Genomic DNA, 21,043 nt, shown 5'->3' with positions numbered 1-21,043 from the left:
GGGTTTTTTTCCCCCCCTAGAATTCCTCAAGAAAATGTTTAAAGCTCCTTCAGTGCAAAGCTGCTCAGCTTGATCCAAAAGCAGACAAGTGAGAGATATTTCTCATTTTGATCACTAAAACACCTTTCCAAAAGGCCACTTATGGACTGACTGCTAATACTACTATTAACAATTAATAAGGGGAAGTAATGGGAGATATATGAGAAGCCCTTTCCCCCTCTGTGACGTCAAAACACACTGCTGCACACACAATATTAACTCAATTACTGATAATAACAGGCTGAAATCTACTGCAAGGCTGATATCCTTCTAACTACCTTAATTTGAAGGTTACATATCAGATCCGGGGCTGTCTTACAGTTGGTGTGTTATTGAAAGAGAGCAATTTGGGTGTGTGTGTTGTGCACGTGTGTGTGTGTGTGTGTGTGTGTGTGTGTGTGTGTGTGGTGTAGAATGGGCATATACACATGTACAGCTCATTATACAATTGAACTCATCTAGAACCCAACGTAAAGAGCATACCAGATATGTCGATTATGAGTTAAAACCCAGCTGGTTTTGACATGAGGTTTCTAGACAAAGTAGAAAATGCATCAACTGAACTGTATTTCTGTATTTTATCCCTGGCAAGCAAATCACTTTACTGCATTGCCTTTAGTTGTGTGAAGCCTTCTATGTCTCACTATAGGTCTCACTGGCATTCAAGGTGAATATCAGAAATTGTTAAAGTTGATGGGAGATTTATTAAGGTGAAGCACCACAGGTAGAAATGTCAATTTTGTCTGGATGGGTCAATTTTGAGATATTACAATAGCTTATTTTCACGGTTTCATGAATAGAAATAGTCAAATTATCTAAAAAAAAAAAAAAAAAAAGGTTTTGATATCTTTTGTGATTTCTATATTACGGGCTATTTTACATGAGCCAACCAAATAAATAAAGAACTACATACATAACTTGGGTCAAAGATAATAATAATAAACCGCCACAAAGTATAATATAACAAAAAGTCAGAAGTGTATTTGTGTTCATATTCAACATATAAAATTTCATTCTGATAAGATGAAAGGATTTTTTTTCCATATTCACTTGTAGTGCCTCGCCTTAATTGCAGAGCAGTGGAGCTTTAATCCTACCAGCGAGTTTACGAGTCTGCGACAAAGTGTGTGTAGGTTCTGTGTGTGCATGTGTGTTATGTGTATGCTTATGGCCACAATAGTGTTTGTGTGTAATTACAGTCTGTGAACACACAGCACTGTACATAAATTGCTACATTGGTTTTCCCCCAGGTGTGTACCATGTAAAACTCCACTTTGATCTCTCTAATAAAAGGCAAAAATGGCCAAAAAATAATCTTTAAAAGAGAAACCTCACCAGCCACAGAGCCACAGAATTCCCTTGCTGATTTTTTTGACGACTCTAATTCAGTGTTTCTCAACCTTTTTCATATCAAGGACCCCTAATTTAGTATTTAATGAGCTTCTCGGTCTCTCTGTGTCTTTTAGACCCAAATATGAGAATATTTTTATTGCTAGATATGATTTTGTCCAGAATTCCATGACTATCTGCATTGTAGGTAGAGAGATAACAGGGAAACTATGATCAAAATAGTCATTCTTCTACAGTCTATAATTCTTTTAAATTAAATAATGGTGAAGTTTATCAATTCATCAATTTGCTGGGGACCCCCTGGAACCCCTTCAAGGACCCCTGGTGGTCCCCGGACCCCACGTTGAGAACCTCTGCTCTAAGGGACGCTGGGCTTTGAATTCATTACAAAGTATTTATTGACGGAAAATAATCTCAGATTTGGATCCGAGAGATGAAATCTCATCAAATGGGGGTCCGTGGCCCTAATGTGGACTAAATTAGGGGTCCGGTACCCTGGGAACATAAGAATGACTCCTGACTGGTTAGTTAGCTACTAGCTAGCTGCCTAGACTAGACTCTGGTAGGTAGAGATAATGGGCCAAATACATTAAAATATGAACCGATATCCCTCTGATTCTTGAGACACATTTGTTTCTGATATGTTTTTCAGTGTGAATCTGTGAAATACTAAGTGTAGAGCAGCTGGACCTGCTCTTTCAGGGACAGTTTCCCCACCCTGAGTGCTCAAAATGGCCACCGTGTGAATAAGGTTAATACCCCAACTACTGGGAATAATCACCTGAAGTAATCACCTTATTTCAATTGAAATGTTAACACGGTCAAAGTAACGCAGCTTCTCTAATAAGATGGTTTACAGTGGATTAGTTTAATAATTGGTCTACCACTTGCCACTCTGAGGTACTGAGGTGGAGGAAGACATGCAATGGATGTGTACTTTACTCCATTGGGACTATGTAGGCACCACAACATGCATATTCATGAAGGTGGTCTATGCTGTGTGGCTTCAGTCAACCTTGGCAGAAATGTAAAAGACCATAAGACTAATGGGGAAATTGAGTTTTTCGTTGTTGTTGTTGTTGTTGTTTTTACAGCAGGTACAGACCGTTACTATACAGAAACCTTCACAGCAGGTACAGAAATACGTCTAGTAATAGCAAAAGTGAAGACATCTTTATCTGTCATAAAAGGTTTATCTTCATACTTTGGATAGTCACCTACGATTACTGAACATACTGTATGCACACCTGACAGAACTATCTATTGGAGACAAACTCCTAGAAAGTCAATCTTACCTTATTTTGACTTGAGAAAGGCATTAGTGAGTTCTTGTGCTAGACCTGAATTCAAACCCAGTCTTTACCACAGACTTGTGACACTTTCATCTCACCCTTGGTGTATATTTGGACTGCCTCATACTAAATGCCCTTGTCAGACTTCTTGCTCTCCGTCCAAAGAAAACTACGCGCCAAAAATACTCATGATGTTTGCTACGGGGGACTCATATTCAACCAATTTTCGGTTAAAGCAGGGGGAAAAATATTTGATGGAGAGAAAATATTGCATCTCATGTGGTTTGCAGTGTAGTAACTCCAGAAAAAAAACGAGAGAAAGAGGCATGAGAAGAATTATTGAGATTTCTCAATGCTTCCCCAACAGAATAAAATGTCTCAATCTAAAATCAAAATGACCTCAATAAAAAGGTTCTTAGACACATAAACTCAAGATATTCTCAAATAACTGCAACGATCAGACCTACTTCATCTATAGCTACTTTGCACTGTAACAAATAAGACATTGTCTGAATAAAATCTGGGAAAATGCATTGATTGCATTGATTTCAATTCCGTCCTTTCAAGCTTAACGCTTCGTTTTGGCGCACAACTCCTCCGTCGTGTAGTATTTGTTTTCTCTCTCTAGTCGTGTAATTGCACACACACTGCTGTGTTGCTTCAGAGCGAGACTGATTCCTGTTAATCATTAGGAAGTTCAGTGTTCCCTGAAGCTGCAACGGGGAGAAATGCTGTTTGTTTATTGGTCTTGCGGCGTCCGAGAGACATAACCCCCGGTCAACACTGGCTTGTTCCAAGAATCGGTCAAGGTTGGCTGTATAAATGTACCATCTGGCAATTTAGCAGATCTTACATTATGTTTTGTTTTGTTGTGTATTGAATTTGAATGGAATGAATAGGTAGAAATTAATGCAATGAAAGGATATAGCAAGGATATACATTATGCAACGTCTTCCATAGCAGTGATTCTCTACCTTTTCCATATCAAGGACCCCTAATTTAGTCCACATTAGGGCCACGGATCCCCCATTTGATGAGATTTTGTCTCTTGGACCTAAATCTGAGAATATGTTTTTTTGTCAGATATGATTTTGTCCAGAATCCCATGACTATCTGTACTGTAGGTAGAGAGATAGCAGAGAAACTATGATCAAAACAGTCATTCTTCTACATTTTCTAATTGTGTTCACTTCTTGTAAATGAAATAATGCTGAAGTTTAACAATTCGTCAGTTTGCTGGGGACCCCCTGGAACCCCCTCAAGGACCCCTGGTGGTCTCCGGACCCCACGTTGAGAAGCACCGCTCTATAGCAAATAAAGAACTTAAGGCATACACAGAACTTAACGCAGAATGTAAATGTCTGAGTCAACTCATCTCAAGGCAAGAGGATTCTAACAGTATGGGGACTCAGACCCAGACTCGCTAAAGCAGTGGTTCTCAACGTGGGGTCCGGGGACCACCGGGGGTCCTTGAGGGAGTTCCAAGGGGTCCCCGGCAAATTGATGAATTGTTAAACTTCACCATTATTTCATTTACAAGAAGTTAACACAATTAGAGAATGTAGAAGAATGACTGTTTTGATCATAGTTCCACTGTTATCGCTCTACCTACAATACAGATAGCCATGGAATTCTGTGTCCAACAATACAAATATTCTCAGATTTGGGTTCCAGAGACAAAATCTCATCAAATGGGGGTCTGTGGCTCTAATGTGGTACTAAGTTAGGGGTCCTTGATATGAAAAAGGTTGAGAATCACTGCGCTAAAGATTTGCACAGGAAAGAGAGTGCTACATTACCGAAATGACCAAATCAGAATGCCAGGCTATTCGCTAACCATGTGCAGTGGGTGGAAAGCTGCCTAACAGATCAAAAAATAAAGCCTCTGTATACCTGCCATGGTCATACATATGTAAATGATATGTAAATCTTGGTGATGAAGGGGGTTATTTGCTTTTAGAGGGCTTGTTTGGACCCTCAGATATCGCAGAATTACCCTCCAGTTTGTTTTCAAGGCTCAGTCGAATGTGTGTCTAACTACAGTACCTCAACAGTTAGTCTGCTTGCTGTCATCTCTCCACACGCACACATCCATCCATACACACAAACACACACACACACACACACACACATATATATATACCAACACGCACTCACACTGACTGTGCATTGTGGTCGCCTCACTGTCTGCCAAGCTCTAGCTGGTGCTTTATAGCTCCAGAGTCCTAGGCAAAGCAATTTCATTATAATAACAGGAAGAGCGCCAAATTGCTGCGCAGGGTGGCTGGAAGTCAAACTGGTATAACACTCATAGTTCCTAGAAGAGTGGAAATAGAATCACATACTTGTAGTGTGTGTGTGTGTGTGTCTGTGTGGGTGTGCATGTTCCTTCAATTAGCCAGTTATTCTTTTCATGTCGCCACATGGTAAGATCCCTCATATGTGGCCGGTGCTCGGGCAGTGGTGTTAATTTAATTATCTGAGAGAGGTGGAAAGTGTTTTTAGATTTACTGTATGACTTTTACACTGCTGTAAGTCTCTCTGGAAAGCTTGTCAGCCTGCTGTTACAGATTTCTTTTCCTGCCTATCATGGTAAGAGATGACTTCGTTTTAACACAGCATGCTTCTATACTCGCTTTCTCTTTTGTGTAGCAGCGTAAAAAGCAATGAGGCTGGGTGTCCTGATGACTCAGCAGGTTAAGGTGTATACTCGCAGTTCCCGGGAGCCCGGGAGTGGCCACAGGAGAGTAAAGTTTATATTTCGAGGCCACGATTTAGCTCACGATCTTTGTTGCATGTCGTCAACTTTCACTCCCTCCCATCCCCTCTCCCGGCAAAATCCACACTGACCTTTGGTCCCAGTGGCCCAGCTGGCCCGTCGGTGCCTGGAAGTCCTGGCTGCCCCTAGGTAGAAAACAAACACCTCTTGAGAGGCAAAATGGAGCAGAACAGGAACAAGAGGCAGCAGCAGATCCCTTTCCCCTCAGCAGCAGCCAAATCAAACACTATTACAGTAATTATCTGCCTTTACCCTCACTTCAAACGCTGTACTGCTAGGACAGCAGTTACTGGAGGGACTGGAAGAAAACACACACACACACACACACACACACACACACACACACACACACACACAACAGCTAGAAAGCCCACTCTCCATCATTAAGGGAGTAAAGCTGCTGTCAAGCTGTTGTAGGAGTCAAAGCTGTCACTATTTTTAGAGGGCTTCCTGAAAGCTAGTATTCTTCCCTCTATATCTTTGTTATTATTATTAGTAGTAGTAGTAGTAGTAGCAGCAGTACCAGTAGCAGTAGTACCAGCAGTGGCTGTAGCAATAGCAGTAGTAGTAGCCTAGTAGTAGTAGTAGTAGTAGTAGTAGTAGTGCTGCTACTGCTACTGCTACTGCTGCTACTGCTACTACTACTACTGCTACTGCTACTACTACTGCTACTGCTACTGCTACTGTTACTGCTGCTACTGCTACTACTACTGCTACTACTGCTACTACTGCTACTGCTACTGCTGCTACTGCTACTACTACTACTGCTACTGCTACTACTACTGCTACTGCTACTGCTGCTACTGCTACTACTACTACTGCTACTGCTACTACTACTGCTACTGCTACTGCTGCTACTGCTACTACTGCTACTACTACTGCTACTGCTACTGCTACTACTGCTACTGCTACTACTGCTACTACTACTGCTACTGCTACTGCTACTGCTACTGCTACTGCTACTACTACTACTACTGCTACTGCTACTATTGCTACAGATACTACAGCTACTACTACTGCTGTAGTAGTCATAATAGTTGTAGTAGTCATAATAGTTGTAGTAGTCATTGTAGTAGTAGTAGTAATAGTATTCTCTCCAAAAAGTGAGACTAACTCCATATACTGTGAGTTACAGAATCTGATCAAACTATAAAATATTCAGGTACTTTAGGAGATGAGCTAATATATTTAAGTTTTTGATACTCTTTTACTTTTTAAGATATTTAAAGAAAGAATGGATTCACCCTTTTAACACTGAAGTCATTCCATTTCAGCTGCTTTCAAGTTAAACCACACATTTTCTCCAGGATATGAACTTTTTTTTTATATGACAATCAATTGAGTAATTGTCAGATTGTATTGAATGGTTATCATCCTGTAACTGTCAGTAATGCTGATTAAAGCACATCTTAGGCACATAAGGACCTAATACAACCGGCTCTTACCATTGGTCCAATCTCTCCTCGAAGTCCTGGCTCCCCTTTCTCACCAGTAAGACCCTACATGGAAAAACAAGAGACAGGTTCCAGAAAACATGATGCACTATCAAAACAAAGTACTAGCTTCTAGCATTACATGCTCGAACCCCTAATTAAATAAATGATTAAAACATATTCATGCATATTGGTGTGGAATCTGATCAAAATGTCAATTCAGGTGAAGGGTTTCCCATAGACAACCAGTGTAGTACTGATCAATTCGACAATAAATATGTAATCCATCAAACTGTGCACTACAGCATATGTTATTTCGGTAACACTTTACAATAAGGGTCACTAAGTTAAGGGTTAGTTCATGCATTCATAAGCATGAACTAACCCTTAATTAACAGTTAACTAATGTGTCTGGTAATCATTTACTAATGGTGTTCATGTTAACTAAGGTATTAATTTATACATTATTTAATACTCATCTTTATAAACTATTAAAGATGTATAAATTGATACCTTAGTTAACATGAACACCATTAGTAAATTACACATTAGTTGACTGTTAATTAAGGGCTAGTTAAGGCTTATTAAGCATTAACTAACCCTTAACTTAGTGACCCTTATTGTAAAGTGTTACCGTTATTTTTAATAAAAGGACAATATTGGCCCCATATAGCGGTCTAACCCTAGTTCTGGTATTCTGTCTGAGAAATGCAAAACAGTTTTCCAGTATTCCATTGTCTGGTTTCTAATTAATGGTGATTTTTGAAGCACCACTGTTTGAAGCACCACTCCAGAATCTCTGCGTCAGTGTCTAATTGGCTTGGCTGAGATGACCATAGGGTTTACCACCCATGCTGTGCTCAAGCGTTTCCTGTATTTTGACAGTTGCATGAAGCTGTAAAGAAGAAGTTAAAGTTTATGAAATTACACAGCTCTGTCTCTGTCCAGGATTTCCCAGAGTAATTGAGGTTTCAGACAACATTCACTGGACTGTCTCTATACTGAGGGTGCCTTCTTGTTCAATACACTCCCTGTCTTCTTACCCGTTTTCCTGGCATTCCCATTGATGCACCGAGGTTCAGCCGTGAGGCAACGGGACCCTGCAGTTATAGAAAAGACACAACCACACATCTTCTTTACAGACACCATACAATGGACCATTAAGAAAATCTTTGTACTTGTCCACTACACCATTTACATTTCTCTTTTCTGTCTCCCTACTACTTATCAGAGATTTTCATATGCTAGTTAGATAGCCTACAATAGAACTTTTGCACACCTGAATGTTCCAAAGACAGGTGCGTAGGAGAGGACTGAAATCTCCCGCACACTGGTCTAGGTTATCACAGATACACTAAAAATCTTTGTACTGAAACATTGTGCCCAATAAAACCTATTTTAATTGCAAGCGAATTGGCAAGTGTGCAGGAGCTTCTTCCTTGCAGTATGCTGCAAGTGAAAATAAATCACTCCCTTTCCACATCTGGTGTGGAGGGCGTGAGTCTTTCTATAAAAGGACTCTGGGAGGTTGACATTTACACACACATACATGCACACAGACACGCACACACCAGAACTCTCCGTTTAAAGCCTGAGGATGCAGCTGCAAAGCCAGAAGCTGGCTGAGCAAACACACACAGGGGCAAACAGCTAGAATTATACAGGCAGCTCTACAAATTGGACTTTGGAGAGGTTATTGATTGGGTTTTTAGTAATCTTTCAGTAGAATAGAATAGAATAGAATAGAATAGAATGCATCTGTCATCCACTGTCCAGAGTTTAGTTTAGCTTTATACTGTCATAAAAAGTCTAAAGCAGGCTGTCAGATCTGTGGTAAAATATGGCTCTTCCCTGGACTTTTTAGTTTGAAATCTGAACTGTCATCTTTGACAGTGGAAGCCATGAGACATGCTGTTTGATTTGATGCGTCATAAGGAGTGTTGGGGGTAACGTGTTACAAAAGTAACACGTTACAGTAATCAGATTACCTTTTTGTGGTAACAAGTAACTTAACGCGTTAGTTTTTCAATTTAAGTAATCAGTTATTAGTTGCTTTCTCAAAGTTACATTTCGCTACTTTTATTTTTCTTTCAAATGGTTAAATGTTTAGTAATGTTTCTCAAATTAGGCTTTTTTATAGAGAGAAACACAGAGCCAATGTTTCACAGTGTTGATAAAGTCAAAATCACCTGCAGTTGTGATGCAATGACGGCAGAAAGGATCCAGTCGGCCCAAACCCCCACTGAGTATTTACTGTGAACCAGGTAACTGAAAGCTGCCTTGATGTTTTCTTTAGACAACAGTAGCTTTTTACTTAAGGCTGTGTCCCAAACCTGATGATTAATGATGATATCTGTACATTAAGAGTGATGACATCAGCAGAAGACGTATGATTTTACGTGGGTAACGTGAAAGTACTCTAACGCGTTACTTTTAATGAAGACTAACTTGGTAACGTAACTAGTTACTATTTAGGGCAAGTAACGAAGTAAAGTAACTAGTTAGTTTCAAAAGTAACTTTCCCCAACACTGATCATAAGGGATCCTGAACCTGTGTGTCAGTTTAAAACAGTAATAAAATGTTAAGCATATTGAGTTCAAACTTAGGCTCCTGGTCCAACCAGGGCCCATGATGCCTGTACGCATGGCTCATCCATCTTTGGCTTGCTACCTGAAACAGGGAGGGTCTTCTGGCTACGTTAGCGTAGCATAGGCTGAACACAAGTTCAGATGTTTGAATAGTTTTGACTACTATATCAATATTGCCAATAATGCTGACATTAAATAACATAATGATCAATTTATCAGTGATATGCGGTAAACCATAGCAATATTATCAATGTCCGTTAGCATTCTTTTATTGAATTCTTTGCTATCGAAGCTTGCTAGCTTTAGCTAACACAGAGAAATCGGAGGTGTGGAAAGGAGAATACAGGTGTCATTTAGAGTTATAACCCATATACTACTGTCTACGTCTAGTTTACATTTCCCCAATCATTTTGCAATGCATACCGTATGCAATTTGATTTTTTTTTACTTTAACATTTTCATTGATTTTAGTCCCGTGACAGCAGGGGCTCTGTGGGTTGCATTGTCGATCGGTCGCTTTGTTCACCACTTTTGGTCACCTGGGTGACAGTGTTCCGCAGGGAGTTAGATTGCAGACTCTCAATCATGAGATCCAAGACTCTTAAGCCGCGGTCACACTGATCCGTCAGAAAACAGACAGAATTATTGACGGATAGATTTCTGTCCGTTGGGCTGTTTTGGAACGTCAACGTGTTCACCGATTTAAAAAAACAGTAGGAACGTCTCGTATGTGCTAAACGGACAGTGACGAATTCGTCCATCCAGAAAAAGTTCAACTGGGTTGAACTTTCTGTCCGTCAAAATGGACGGAAATCTGACGGAGACGGACGCGTCATCAGCGCTGCCCAGACAGCGGACAGCTCTCATTGAAAATGAATTGAAATGAATGGAGACGGACAGACACGGATCATTGTGGCCATGGCCTTAGTCTTGTTAAAATACAAACTTTACAGTGGCAAACCTAGCTTGAAATGAACTGCTGCTCCGGCTAACAAAGATGCCCTAAATAGAAAAACCTACAGCAAAGTTTAAGTGAACATGAAACGGAAGACCTGCCCACTCCATCTGTTCACCTATCAATGACATTAGCTAATGTTAGCAGTTAGCTTCATCTTGTTAACGTTATATTTGGTGCTCCATCTTTGGTGCTAAGTGGTATATTGCTGTAGTGTTTTTCTTTTTTTATTTTGTCTCCATCTTTGGTGCTACAGTAAGCAGTCATTGCTGTGGTGGGTTTTTATTTTGTCTCCATCTTTGGTGCTAAGCAGGCATTGCTGTGGTGTTTTTGTATTGCACTTCCCAGAGATCACTCGTCTGATTCATTGTATTTTCAGTTGATGAGGTTTGAGTTTCTGTATAGCACCACTGTTTTTTTTGCCTGTTCAGCCATGGTGGCTATTGCTGCACATACTAATTACCCAGTTCTATTTATTCCAAACAAGCTGGAGACATAAAATGCCTTGCATTCTATGCAGCAGCAGAAGACCTACCAGACACCGGTGTTTAGAACAGCAAATGGAAAAGCTTTCATGGACTGGATAGAGGCTAAATCACTACTGACATACATTTATTTATATGAAAGCCTTGCTGATTATCACTTTAACAGAGAGAGCCAAACTAAGGCAGTGGAAGCTGATATTGTGTAGCACTGAATTTATCCAAAGCATGTTATAACTTGGTTTCATCACCAAACTGAGATGTACTGAACAGCAGCAATTCCTCACCTTGGGTCCCGGGGGCCCTGGTTCTCCTCGTAAGCCTGGTTCCCCTCTGTCTCCCTAGGTAGAGAAGGACAGTGTCAGTACTGTAAGTCCTGGTTATGGATTAGAACTTCCCCAGTACTGATACAGCTCCTTCATTTAGGACTTACCTTGCCACCTATTAGACCAGGCTCCCCTCTTAGTCCTGGTGGTCCACCCTCACCCTGTCCAATCAGGGAAGACAGTAGTTACATCATGCAATAGCAACAGCAAACCCATTTACCATCATGACAGTATACGGGATGGTTGGGATCAAGGAATGTCAGTCGTCAGTGACCAGCAGCCATGTTTGTGCAGTTTTGGATGTTTGTTTAAAGGACAGTTCCAGTGTGATTGGGGTCTTTACTAATTTCCTGCATTGACTTACTGTTACATCACTCACGGTATATCACGGTTGATTGTTTTCCAGAAACATAAACAAACGTCAACAAAAAGGTAGGCCTACGTTATCAATGACAAAGTATTAGATTTAATTTGTCTCCCTTACCTCATATATCTATATACACCACTAGATAATACAGACAATAGCAACATCAAGTGGTTTAACCGTTAATTTCAACAGAGTAAAGCTAGCCTACGCAATCCCCCAAACAATGAAACGTTAGGCGTATTTGTTTTATTGATAGCTAGCGAAAACTGCAGTTTGGCGTCTGTTCAATGATCTAAATTCAAGTTCAATCAACAAATACATTTAGCTATTAGCAGCTTGTCCTAATTGCATAGCCTAAGGCAGTGGCTCCCAGACTTTTTTTTCCCTTTGTCTGTGTTGTTGCTCTCCAACATGCTGAATGTCTGGAGCATCTCTCCTTAACAAGTGAAGTGAATTCAAATATAGGCAATATTAACGGGAATGTACATCATCTAGGAAACTGAAATCTTTGGATTATTAAAATATGCATGACAGACTTTATGAAATTGCTATATAAACTAGGCAACTATTTAATCTGGATAATGTGTAATTGCGCATGGACCTCTACTTCCAATGTCTATAATTTATACATTTTCTCATTGGGAGTACTTCTAGCAATATTAACAGGAATGTACATCATCTAGGAAACTGAAACCTTCAGATTATTAAAATATGCATGACAGACTTTATGAAATTGCGATATAAGCTAGGCAACTATTTATTCTGGATAATGTGTAATTGCGCATGGACCTCTACTTCCAATGTCTATAATTTATACATTTTCTCATTGGGAGTACTTCTAGTGAATGAAATAGTAAAGGATTACTATTCCATAGTTTGCTGGGGACCTCCATTAAGTTTTCCCACCAACGGCTAGTTTACGGAAGACCTTACACCTGCTAGGGGGTAGGTGTAAGTTTTAAGTTGGAACTGAAGTCTACGTTGGAACTATTTCAGTTGGTGCAACGGTTAAAATTTACTAATGCGTAAACTTGGACTTGGTGCGACTTTATGTTCAAACTATAGCCTAAGTTTGAACTCAAGTTTAACTGGTGTAACAGGCTGCTGGTCACCTCCTTTGATCTTCAGAGTGCCTTAATACATGAATCCCTCCTTTACTTTGATTGCTTAATGCTGCACCAGGTAACTTTGCAGATTGGCGCCCCCAAATGGTAGCAAGAGGTAACTCCTTGACTTTTGAGGACTTGTTTACCATGAAATCCTGTAAGGTACTGTCAGTAAACGAAATGTCTTCTTCTTAGAGCGTTCACTCCCTGCTGTTTAGGAAACACTTTTGGATTTTCACTTAAATTTGAATTTGTCACTTCCTGTGTGGAGAAGATTTCCCACCAGTGATCATACCAACACCAGAATTTAATGTGGGCAAATAGGGTGAATCTACAGCATCTCAGTTAGTGAAGATGGGACGCTCTAATCTGCAGTAGAAGTGCATGTAAAAAGTACGACTTGTACAGTGGCTAGACAGAGGTGATGAAATATCGGCGTTCCTTACCTTGTCCCCTGGTAATCCAGGAGCGCCTGATTCCCCAGGCTTCCCATCTTTACCCTGGGAAAAGAGACAGAACATACACTGATCAGGAACTGAACAATGAAGGAGTGAAGGATGTTCCATCGTGATTACAGCTCCAGTCAAATAAAAAAAATGAAGAGAAACTTAAAATTTGGATACAAATTTGAAAAAAATCCACAATATAGCAAAAAGAAAAGAAAAAATATGCTCACTTGATGGGGAATTTTTTTTTTGTTGATAAAGAAAATAGCGATAAATAGCGATTCAAAAGCATTTGTCTCGCCCATGTATAAGTCTCCATCATGGTTGTATGACTATTAGTTGGTACATTAGAATATATTAGCCGACTAAGAACAATAACAACTTGCCCGATACTAATCAATTTTTTAAATACTTCCCATTTTTCTGCTGGATGTGTTACATTCAGGAAGCATTTTTCTTCACTTCAGTCCAGCTGATGGAGTTTATTTGAGACATTTCAATAGTTTCCATGAAATTTGCTTGATGTTTGGATGCACCCTGATGAAGGTGTGATGAAGGTGAAGCTGTACTTACAGGCTTACCGTCAGAGCCCGGTGGTCCTGCCCACCCTTTCTCCCCTCGGAAACCCTGTAGCATCAAACCAGTCAATCACGACACAGAATTAAATCCTTTCCACATCAACACATTGTAGGCTTATAGGAATACACCAAGTTTTTGGTATATTGTCACATATAGTGTATGCTAAAGTGTTAGCATGGAGCCTACTATCACTCAACATAGTGTATGTTAAAGTGTTAGCATGGAACCTACTATTCACATAGTGTACGCTAAAGTATTAGCATGGAGCCTACTATCACTCAACATAGTGTACGCTAAAGTATTAGCATGGAGCCTACTATCACTCAACATAGTGTACGCTAAAGTATTAGCATGGAGCCTACTATCACTCAACATAGTGTACATTAAAGTATTATCATGGAGCCTACTATCATTCAACATAGTGTATGCTAAAGTGTTAGCATGGAGCCTACTATCACTCAACATAGTGTATGTTAAAGTGTTAGCATGGAGCCTACTATCACCATCACACATAGTGTATGCTAAAGTGTTAGCATGGAGGCTACTATCACTCAACATAGTGTATGTTAAAGTGTTAGCATGGAGCCTACTATCACTCAACATAGTGTATGTTAAAGTGTTAGCATGGAGCCTACTATCACCATCACACATAGTGTATGCTAAGGTGTTCTAAATGCTAAAGTGATGCCAAAGAGCATCATGGCCAACTATCTACCGGGGATACATGGGTGATTTTGGTGTCTATCACTTAACCACTAAGTTGACCAAAAAGTTTGTTTATTCCAATATATTTTTGGTCACAAGGGATTAAATGATAGGCCCTTTAATCAAGTAGGCTAATGCCAGGCAGTGGTCACAGATACATTCAGTAAATATGTGGTGGCTTTGTCATAATTAGTATATTCATAATTCCGTTTTTAGCCTATATATATCCTATATATATTTGTTTATACATTGTAGATCCCACAAAATTGAGCTGACAACCTGATTAAGTTCAGTGCCATAAACCAAGAACCACAGACCCTTCTCTCTCATTTTGTTTTGACTTTGTTGTGAACCCCTAAAATAGATACAGTAGAAATAATGGATGGGGCTGCATCATGATTGATGATGCACACACTGAGACACACATGCACACACACACACACACACACACATTGTGTACAGTGTAATGAATCAGAGGAGATAGACTGTGTAGTCAGGACCTTGTCTTTGATAATTGAAATGTTTAAGGCCCTGGTGTCAAAACCACCAGAGATCAAGAGACCAAACCATTTATCAAATGCCCTTTGAGTCTTATGGGAAGAAGCAGAAGTGTGTGTATGTGTGGGTGTGTGTGTGTGTGTGTGTGTGTGTGTGTGTGTGTGTGTGTGTGTGCCTGTTGTTACCGTGGGTCCTGGAGGGCCGGTGGGTCCTGGTGGTCCGGTTGAACAGTTGCAGTCCTCTTCCTCTTCTGTTGCAGTTCGATTCAGAGGACACTGAGGAAACACAAACACACTGATATCTCCAGCATATACATAAAATATATAGACATATTCTCATTGTGATATATTTCAAACAGATTATAAGCCCATTAAAAGCATAGATAAATGCTTACAATATAATCATCAGACAAACATCAGAAAATTATATTAAATTTAATATATCATGTCATTAAAAGGGCAATAGTTGGTCCTGCTCAATGTTGTTTCTTGTGTTTCTTTTGACTAATTTCATCAATGTATTTATTTGTCATCCTTTTAATGTTTTTTTGTTTTTTTTCTATTGCACAAGCTTCTCATTTTATCCCCTCATTATGTGTGTTACTTTGGGATTTCAAATTAGCTTTTTATGATTGAACCATTTCACAATCTTGGGTTTATTTTGGGGGAAACAAATGTAGCCAGTGACTTCCATATTGTAATATCATATTGTGTGTCACATCATTATAGTTGCAATATCTTTGCATTAACTCAGTAAGTAAAGTAAGATTAAGAATATGTATACCTCAAGTGTTTTTCAGTGTGAGAAACAGAGCACTTACCCTTTCATCATCCTGTATACAGTAAGAGAGAGGAAAAGAGACAAAGTGATTGGTTATTATCAGTCAACCCTTATACATAATATTAAAAACAAGATGATGGTAAGTGATGAGAGGGATCTTACCACTGAGTAGATCTCACAAGCAGTTTCTCTCTCGCTCTGATGAGGATCACAGTACAGTCGCAGCTTCTGAATCTCAATCTGAAATAAAAAAAATATATATATACATCTTCCCACTGTTTCTAACCTAGTTCATTGAAAGACAAATGCCCATTTCATTGCTGTTAAAGTGTGAAAATCATACCTGCTGATGGCTTCCATAAAACATTTTACATGACATCCATGCATAGATCTCAGAGGTGTGACCAAGTTAACTTTGCTCGAGTCCCAAGTCAGTCTCAAGTCTTGAGGCACAAGTCTCAAGTCAAGTCTCAAGTCTAAATGTAGAACAGCAAGTCAAGTCAGAACAAAATCAGGAGTCCAGTATCAATTTAATATCTTAAAGGAAACTAAATATCTAGGACTTTTCAATGCAATATGGTTTTAATAGGATAAAAACTTGGTAAGAGCATCATGAGTTTGATTTCTATAATCAGTTTCAATCATTCCATACAAATTCAGAAAACAGAATTTAAATTCAGTCGTCTGCTGGAACAAATCTCAACACTTTCAATCGAAGTCATTTACACAAACACAAGATCTCAAGTCAAGACTTTAGAAACCTTTTCAAGTCATCAAAGTACAAGTCAGAGTCAAGTCCCAAGTCACCAGAACCCAAGTCAAGTCAAGTCTCAAGTCTTCTCTTCATGCATCAAGTCAAGTATCAAGCAATTAAAAATGTGACTCGAGTCTGACTTGAGTCCATGTCATGTGACTCGAGTCTCCACCTCTGATACGTCTCATTAGAAGTTTCATTAGGCACTGAGCAAACACACTGCTCTAAGTTTAGTCATTTTGCAATACCATGGTCACATACACACAGATGGATATAATGTAAAGTGGCACTTGGCATGCCTTCCGCCAAGACTTGTTGAGGCTGGCCTATTTGGAGATGCTTTAACTGGTTCAAAGGTAAATGCTGATAAAACATTTGGATATTATATACATAGTGTGTGGCTGTTTGATGACAGTCGCAGAGCAGACAATATCCTTTACTTCAATGGTTCTCAACGTGGGGTCCGGGGACCACCAGGGGTCCTTGAGGGGGTTCCAGGGGGTCCCCAGCAAATTAATGAATTGTTAAACTTCACCATTATTTCATTTACAAGAAGTTAACACAATTAGAAAATGTAGAAGAATGACTGTTTTGATCATAGTTTCACTGTTATCTCTCTACCTACAATACAGATAGTCATGGGATTCTGGACAAAATCATATCTGACAATAAAAATATTCTTAGATTTGGGTTTGAGAGACAAAATCTCATCAAATGGGGGTCCATTGCCCTAATGTGGACTAAATTAGCGGTTGATATGAAAAAGGTTGAGAATCACTGCTTAGTTTGTTGATGAATGTATAAGATCTACAGATCACCTTGATAAACTCTAAGCAAAGTACAGCAGCAGAATAGCCTTTTGGTTACTGTGTGATTACACTGCTAGCAACATGATCAATAAGTCTCCAGAAGTCCATTCATTTAATTCCTATAGAGTTGAACGACCAGTGAAACTGTCAATGCCGTCTGACGAGTGCAAAATGGATGAGAAGTTGATTCCAGCCATTCAAATCTTCCCAGTTCTCTACAACTTTTATTCGAAAGACTACAGGAATAAAAGTCCGCCCCCGCCCACAATTGGTCAGAATATAGCGGCCATCAACCAAGTTGCTGACAGTGGTTTTCACCCATGTGCTGTCGTGAGTGACCAAAGAGTCTGCAGGTTTCCATTCCAACCAAACACTACAGCGGCTCATTTCACTGACTAGTTCCTCCTCTCTGGTTGAAACCCTGCAGACTCTTGGGTCACAATGGTGCAAGATTAAAAACCAGTGGCCTGAGGTTCAGTCACATCTGACCGTGCAGCGTTCTTGTGGTTGGCAGGAGAAAAGTTCCTCCTCAGGAGTCAGTGCAAAACAACAAAATAGTAGGCCTATCTGTCAACGTTTCAGCATTTGCTTCATCCGGAGGTGGGGACTCGAGTCACATGACTTGGACTCGAGTCAGACTCTTCAGTCACAGTTTCAATTGCTTGAAACTCGACTTCATGTATGAAGAGAAGACTTGAGACTTGACTTGACTTGGGTTCTGGTGACTTGGGACTTGACTCTGACTTGTACTTTGATGACTTGAAAAGGTTTCTAAAGTCTTGACTTGAGATCTTGTGTTTGTGTAAATGACTTCGATTGAAAGTGATGAGATTTGTTCCAGCAGACGACTGAATTTAAATTCTGTTTTCTGAATTTGTATGGAATGATTGAATTTATTGAAGTTGAAACTGATTATAGAAATCAAACTCATGATGCTCTTACCAAGTTTTTATCCTATTAAAACCATATTGCATTGAAAAGTCCTAAATATTTAGTTTTCTTTAAGATATTAAATATACTATATGATACTGGACTCTTGATTTGTTCTGACTTGACTTGCTGTTCTACATTTAGACTTGAGACTTGACATTAATGACATGGACTTGACTTGGTAATCTACATTTAGACTTGAGACTTGACATTAATGACATGGACTTGACTTGGTAATCTACATTTAGACTTGAGACTTGACATTAATGACATGGACTTGATTTGGTAATCTACATGTAGACTTCGGACTTGACTTGAGACTTGTGCCTCAAGACTTGAGACTGACTTGAGACTCGAGCAAACTTGACTTGGTCACATCTCTGGCTTCAACCTCCCTGATTCTTTGTTGCCAGGTAGCATCAGTCAATCTAAGAAAAGCAACACAGTGTAGTAATTAGAGGTATGATTTGTACTCACAGGTACAGTGATGTCTGTGCCTCGCCTCTTAGCCACCTGCGTCTTCCCATTAATGTAAATGGGCTCCGCAGGCTCCAGCATGACTTCCTGGATCTGTTGATCATCAAGGAAACTGGTAACCTGGTGAGGCCGCACCAGGAGTTTGACCTGGTGCCAACGTCCATCGAACAGAGTCTGAGAGAAATGAGAGTAGAGAGTAGATTTAGAAGAGAGAAGGTGTAAATGTGAAATACATGAATTTATTTATTTTTTCTAGATGACCTCCATAGGAAAGAGACATTTAATAAGGTTCTGCACGCTGTGATTGGGTTGGTTTGTTTAATTCTGAGACTGAAACGCATCTTTGTTCAAGCTCCCGGCCAATCAGCACTGTTGGATGTGAAAACGTACAATTATCAATTTGTCAAATCATTTACTCAGCCTTCCATTCCTGTTGCCAGTGTGTGGGTGTGTGTGTGTGTGTATATATATATATATATATATATATATATATATATATATATATATATATATATTCATTTAAAAAATCATTAAAGGTCTGTCTAAACTAGCGATGCCAAAAATATTGTGTGCTCAAAATGCTCCAAAATTGGTACTGGCCAGCGAGGTATTATGACCTTCTTCCTTTTTCCATAACAGTGTTCTCTTTGAAGCGCAACACATACAGAGAGAGAGAGAGAAACAGAGAAGCTATGGTTTCATTGGGCCTGAGCTGCAGCCATCATTTCCAAATGACAAATCTGACAAATCAGACTTGTAGCTCGTGCCACATCCAGCCAAATCAAATCAAACACGTGCAAACAAAAAAAAAAAAATGCAGCTCTGTCCAATGCACCATGCTATAGGTGTGTGTTAGGACGGAGGGTGGTGAGTGTTTGTGGAAAAAACAAGCCGGCATGTCCAGCAGGATGTATTACCACCTTCTGCTGCCATGGAAACAGAGGCGTGCGCTCCAAGTACTAGACATCCACCAACTCATTTCCACTAGGGAAATACTGTGGTTTAGAGTAGGAAACATCGTTTTTGAGCCTCCTGGCATCCATAGGATTACGTCTTCAGCAGTTCAACTGCATATTGAACTGAACAGGGAGTGATGTTTAAATGACTGAGAGTTTAGCTCTTTGTGAGTCATCACAGTAGGACTCATTTATATCAGTGAACATGAAGGGAAACCGGGATTGGAAGCGACAGAATACACTCTAATGGCACAATATGTGCTTTCAGTTGCACTCCAGTAGAAGACCAAAGGATAGCACAGCACACTACACCCTTTATACTATCCATCATATGCTGCTTCAGTATTCATCTATTCTTTTCAAGTCATATTCATCACCATCGTTATTTACACTGCACGTCAAGTTTGGGGACATCACATTTTTCTTCATTTCTACCTATTTTTCACATTTTAGAATAATAGTAAAGACATCAAAACTATGAAATAACACAAATGGAATCATGCAGCGACCAAAAAAGTGTTAAACAAATCAAAACTATCTTATGTTTTAGATTATTTAAAGTAGCCGCCCTTTGCCTTGATGGAAAGGCAAAGGCTTTGGAAAGAAATTCATACATAGGATCAACTTCACTATTTATATTTGTCTAAGAAACACATTTCAAGCATTTTAGCAGAAGCCTTTAGATCAAAATACATCAATGAGGTGTCCCCACACTTTTGGTGGGCAGTGTATTTTCCCCTTGGGGATCAATGAAATGCATCTTAATCTTAATCTTAATTATAATGCACTTTAACAAATGGTGGGGGAGGAGGGATTTAACAAAGTGAGATTACGCAGTACACCAGTTTTTTTTATTTCATTAAGGCTGGTTAAATTGAATGGAGTTATGCAAGTTATGTTACTAAGGAAACTTATGCATTCATCCAATCCTGGTCAGGTTAGGGTTTAACCGGCTTAGCCTGATTTCAAATCAGAATCAGTTTTATTGGTTTGCACATAAAAGGGATTCGACTAGGTGGGTTGCTCACATGGGTCACATTAAACATAAAACAACACAAAATTCTAAAAGTAGTAAATGAAAAAAATAAAAGGTCTGTATTCTACAGAACATGCACATGGTCTTTGTTAGAGTCGAAGCTACGGATGTCAGTGACAGAAAAAAAAACCTAATATATAATATATAGGGATGGGATGATATATCGAAATTCGCGATATAAAAACTTGACAATACGTATCGTGGGGCAGAAAAATTAATTTTATTCTGCTGTACTAATCACAAATGAGACGGTTTGACCATCACAATTTCACAAGCTCTACATCCAAATTATATTATTTGCACTTTGTAATGACATTTTTAAATTGTTGTTTACATTCTAGCAAGCCAGCGCCAT

General features: G+C 39.4%; 1 protein-coding gene across 1 annotated transcript in view; it reads right to left on the bottom strand.

Annotated features, from left to right (window-relative positions):
* The window catches only part of LOC139666369 (collagen alpha-1(XXI) chain), an 84,066-nt gene that overhangs the window by 45,568 nt on the left and 17,455 nt on the right, over positions 1 to 21,043 (bottom strand). The window contains exons 9-19 of the mRNA XM_071545558.1: positions 18,697 to 18,870; positions 15,889 to 15,966; positions 15,767 to 15,778; positions 15,132 to 15,221; positions 13,746 to 13,791; positions 13,165 to 13,211; positions 11,353 to 11,406; positions 11,207 to 11,260; positions 7,937 to 7,993; positions 6,906 to 6,959; positions 5,532 to 5,585 (exon numbers count right to left, since the gene is read on the bottom strand). Coding sequence (XP_071401659.1) covers positions 5,532 to 5,585; positions 6,906 to 6,959; positions 7,937 to 7,993; positions 11,207 to 11,260; positions 11,353 to 11,406; positions 13,165 to 13,211; positions 13,746 to 13,791; positions 15,132 to 15,221; positions 15,767 to 15,778; positions 15,889 to 15,966; positions 18,697 to 18,870 — 720 coding nt within the window. The remainder of the gene's footprint in view (positions 1 to 5,531; positions 5,586 to 6,905; positions 6,960 to 7,936; positions 7,994 to 11,206; positions 11,261 to 11,352; positions 11,407 to 13,164; positions 13,212 to 13,745; positions 13,792 to 15,131; positions 15,222 to 15,766; positions 15,779 to 15,888; positions 15,967 to 18,696; positions 18,871 to 21,043) is intronic.

This window comes from Centroberyx affinis, unplaced genomic scaffold (assembly GCF_046629955.1).
Source record: "Centroberyx affinis isolate AG114_WGS23_722 - 3 ecotype Tasmania unplaced genomic scaffold, CSIRO-AGI_Caff_v1 ptg004961l_1, whole genome shotgun sequence".
NCBI lineage: Eukaryota > Metazoa > Chordata > Actinopteri > Beryciformes > Berycidae > Centroberyx > Centroberyx affinis.
The sequence above is the reverse complement of the archived record's forward strand: the minus strand, read 5'-3'. Positions and strand labels throughout refer to the sequence as shown.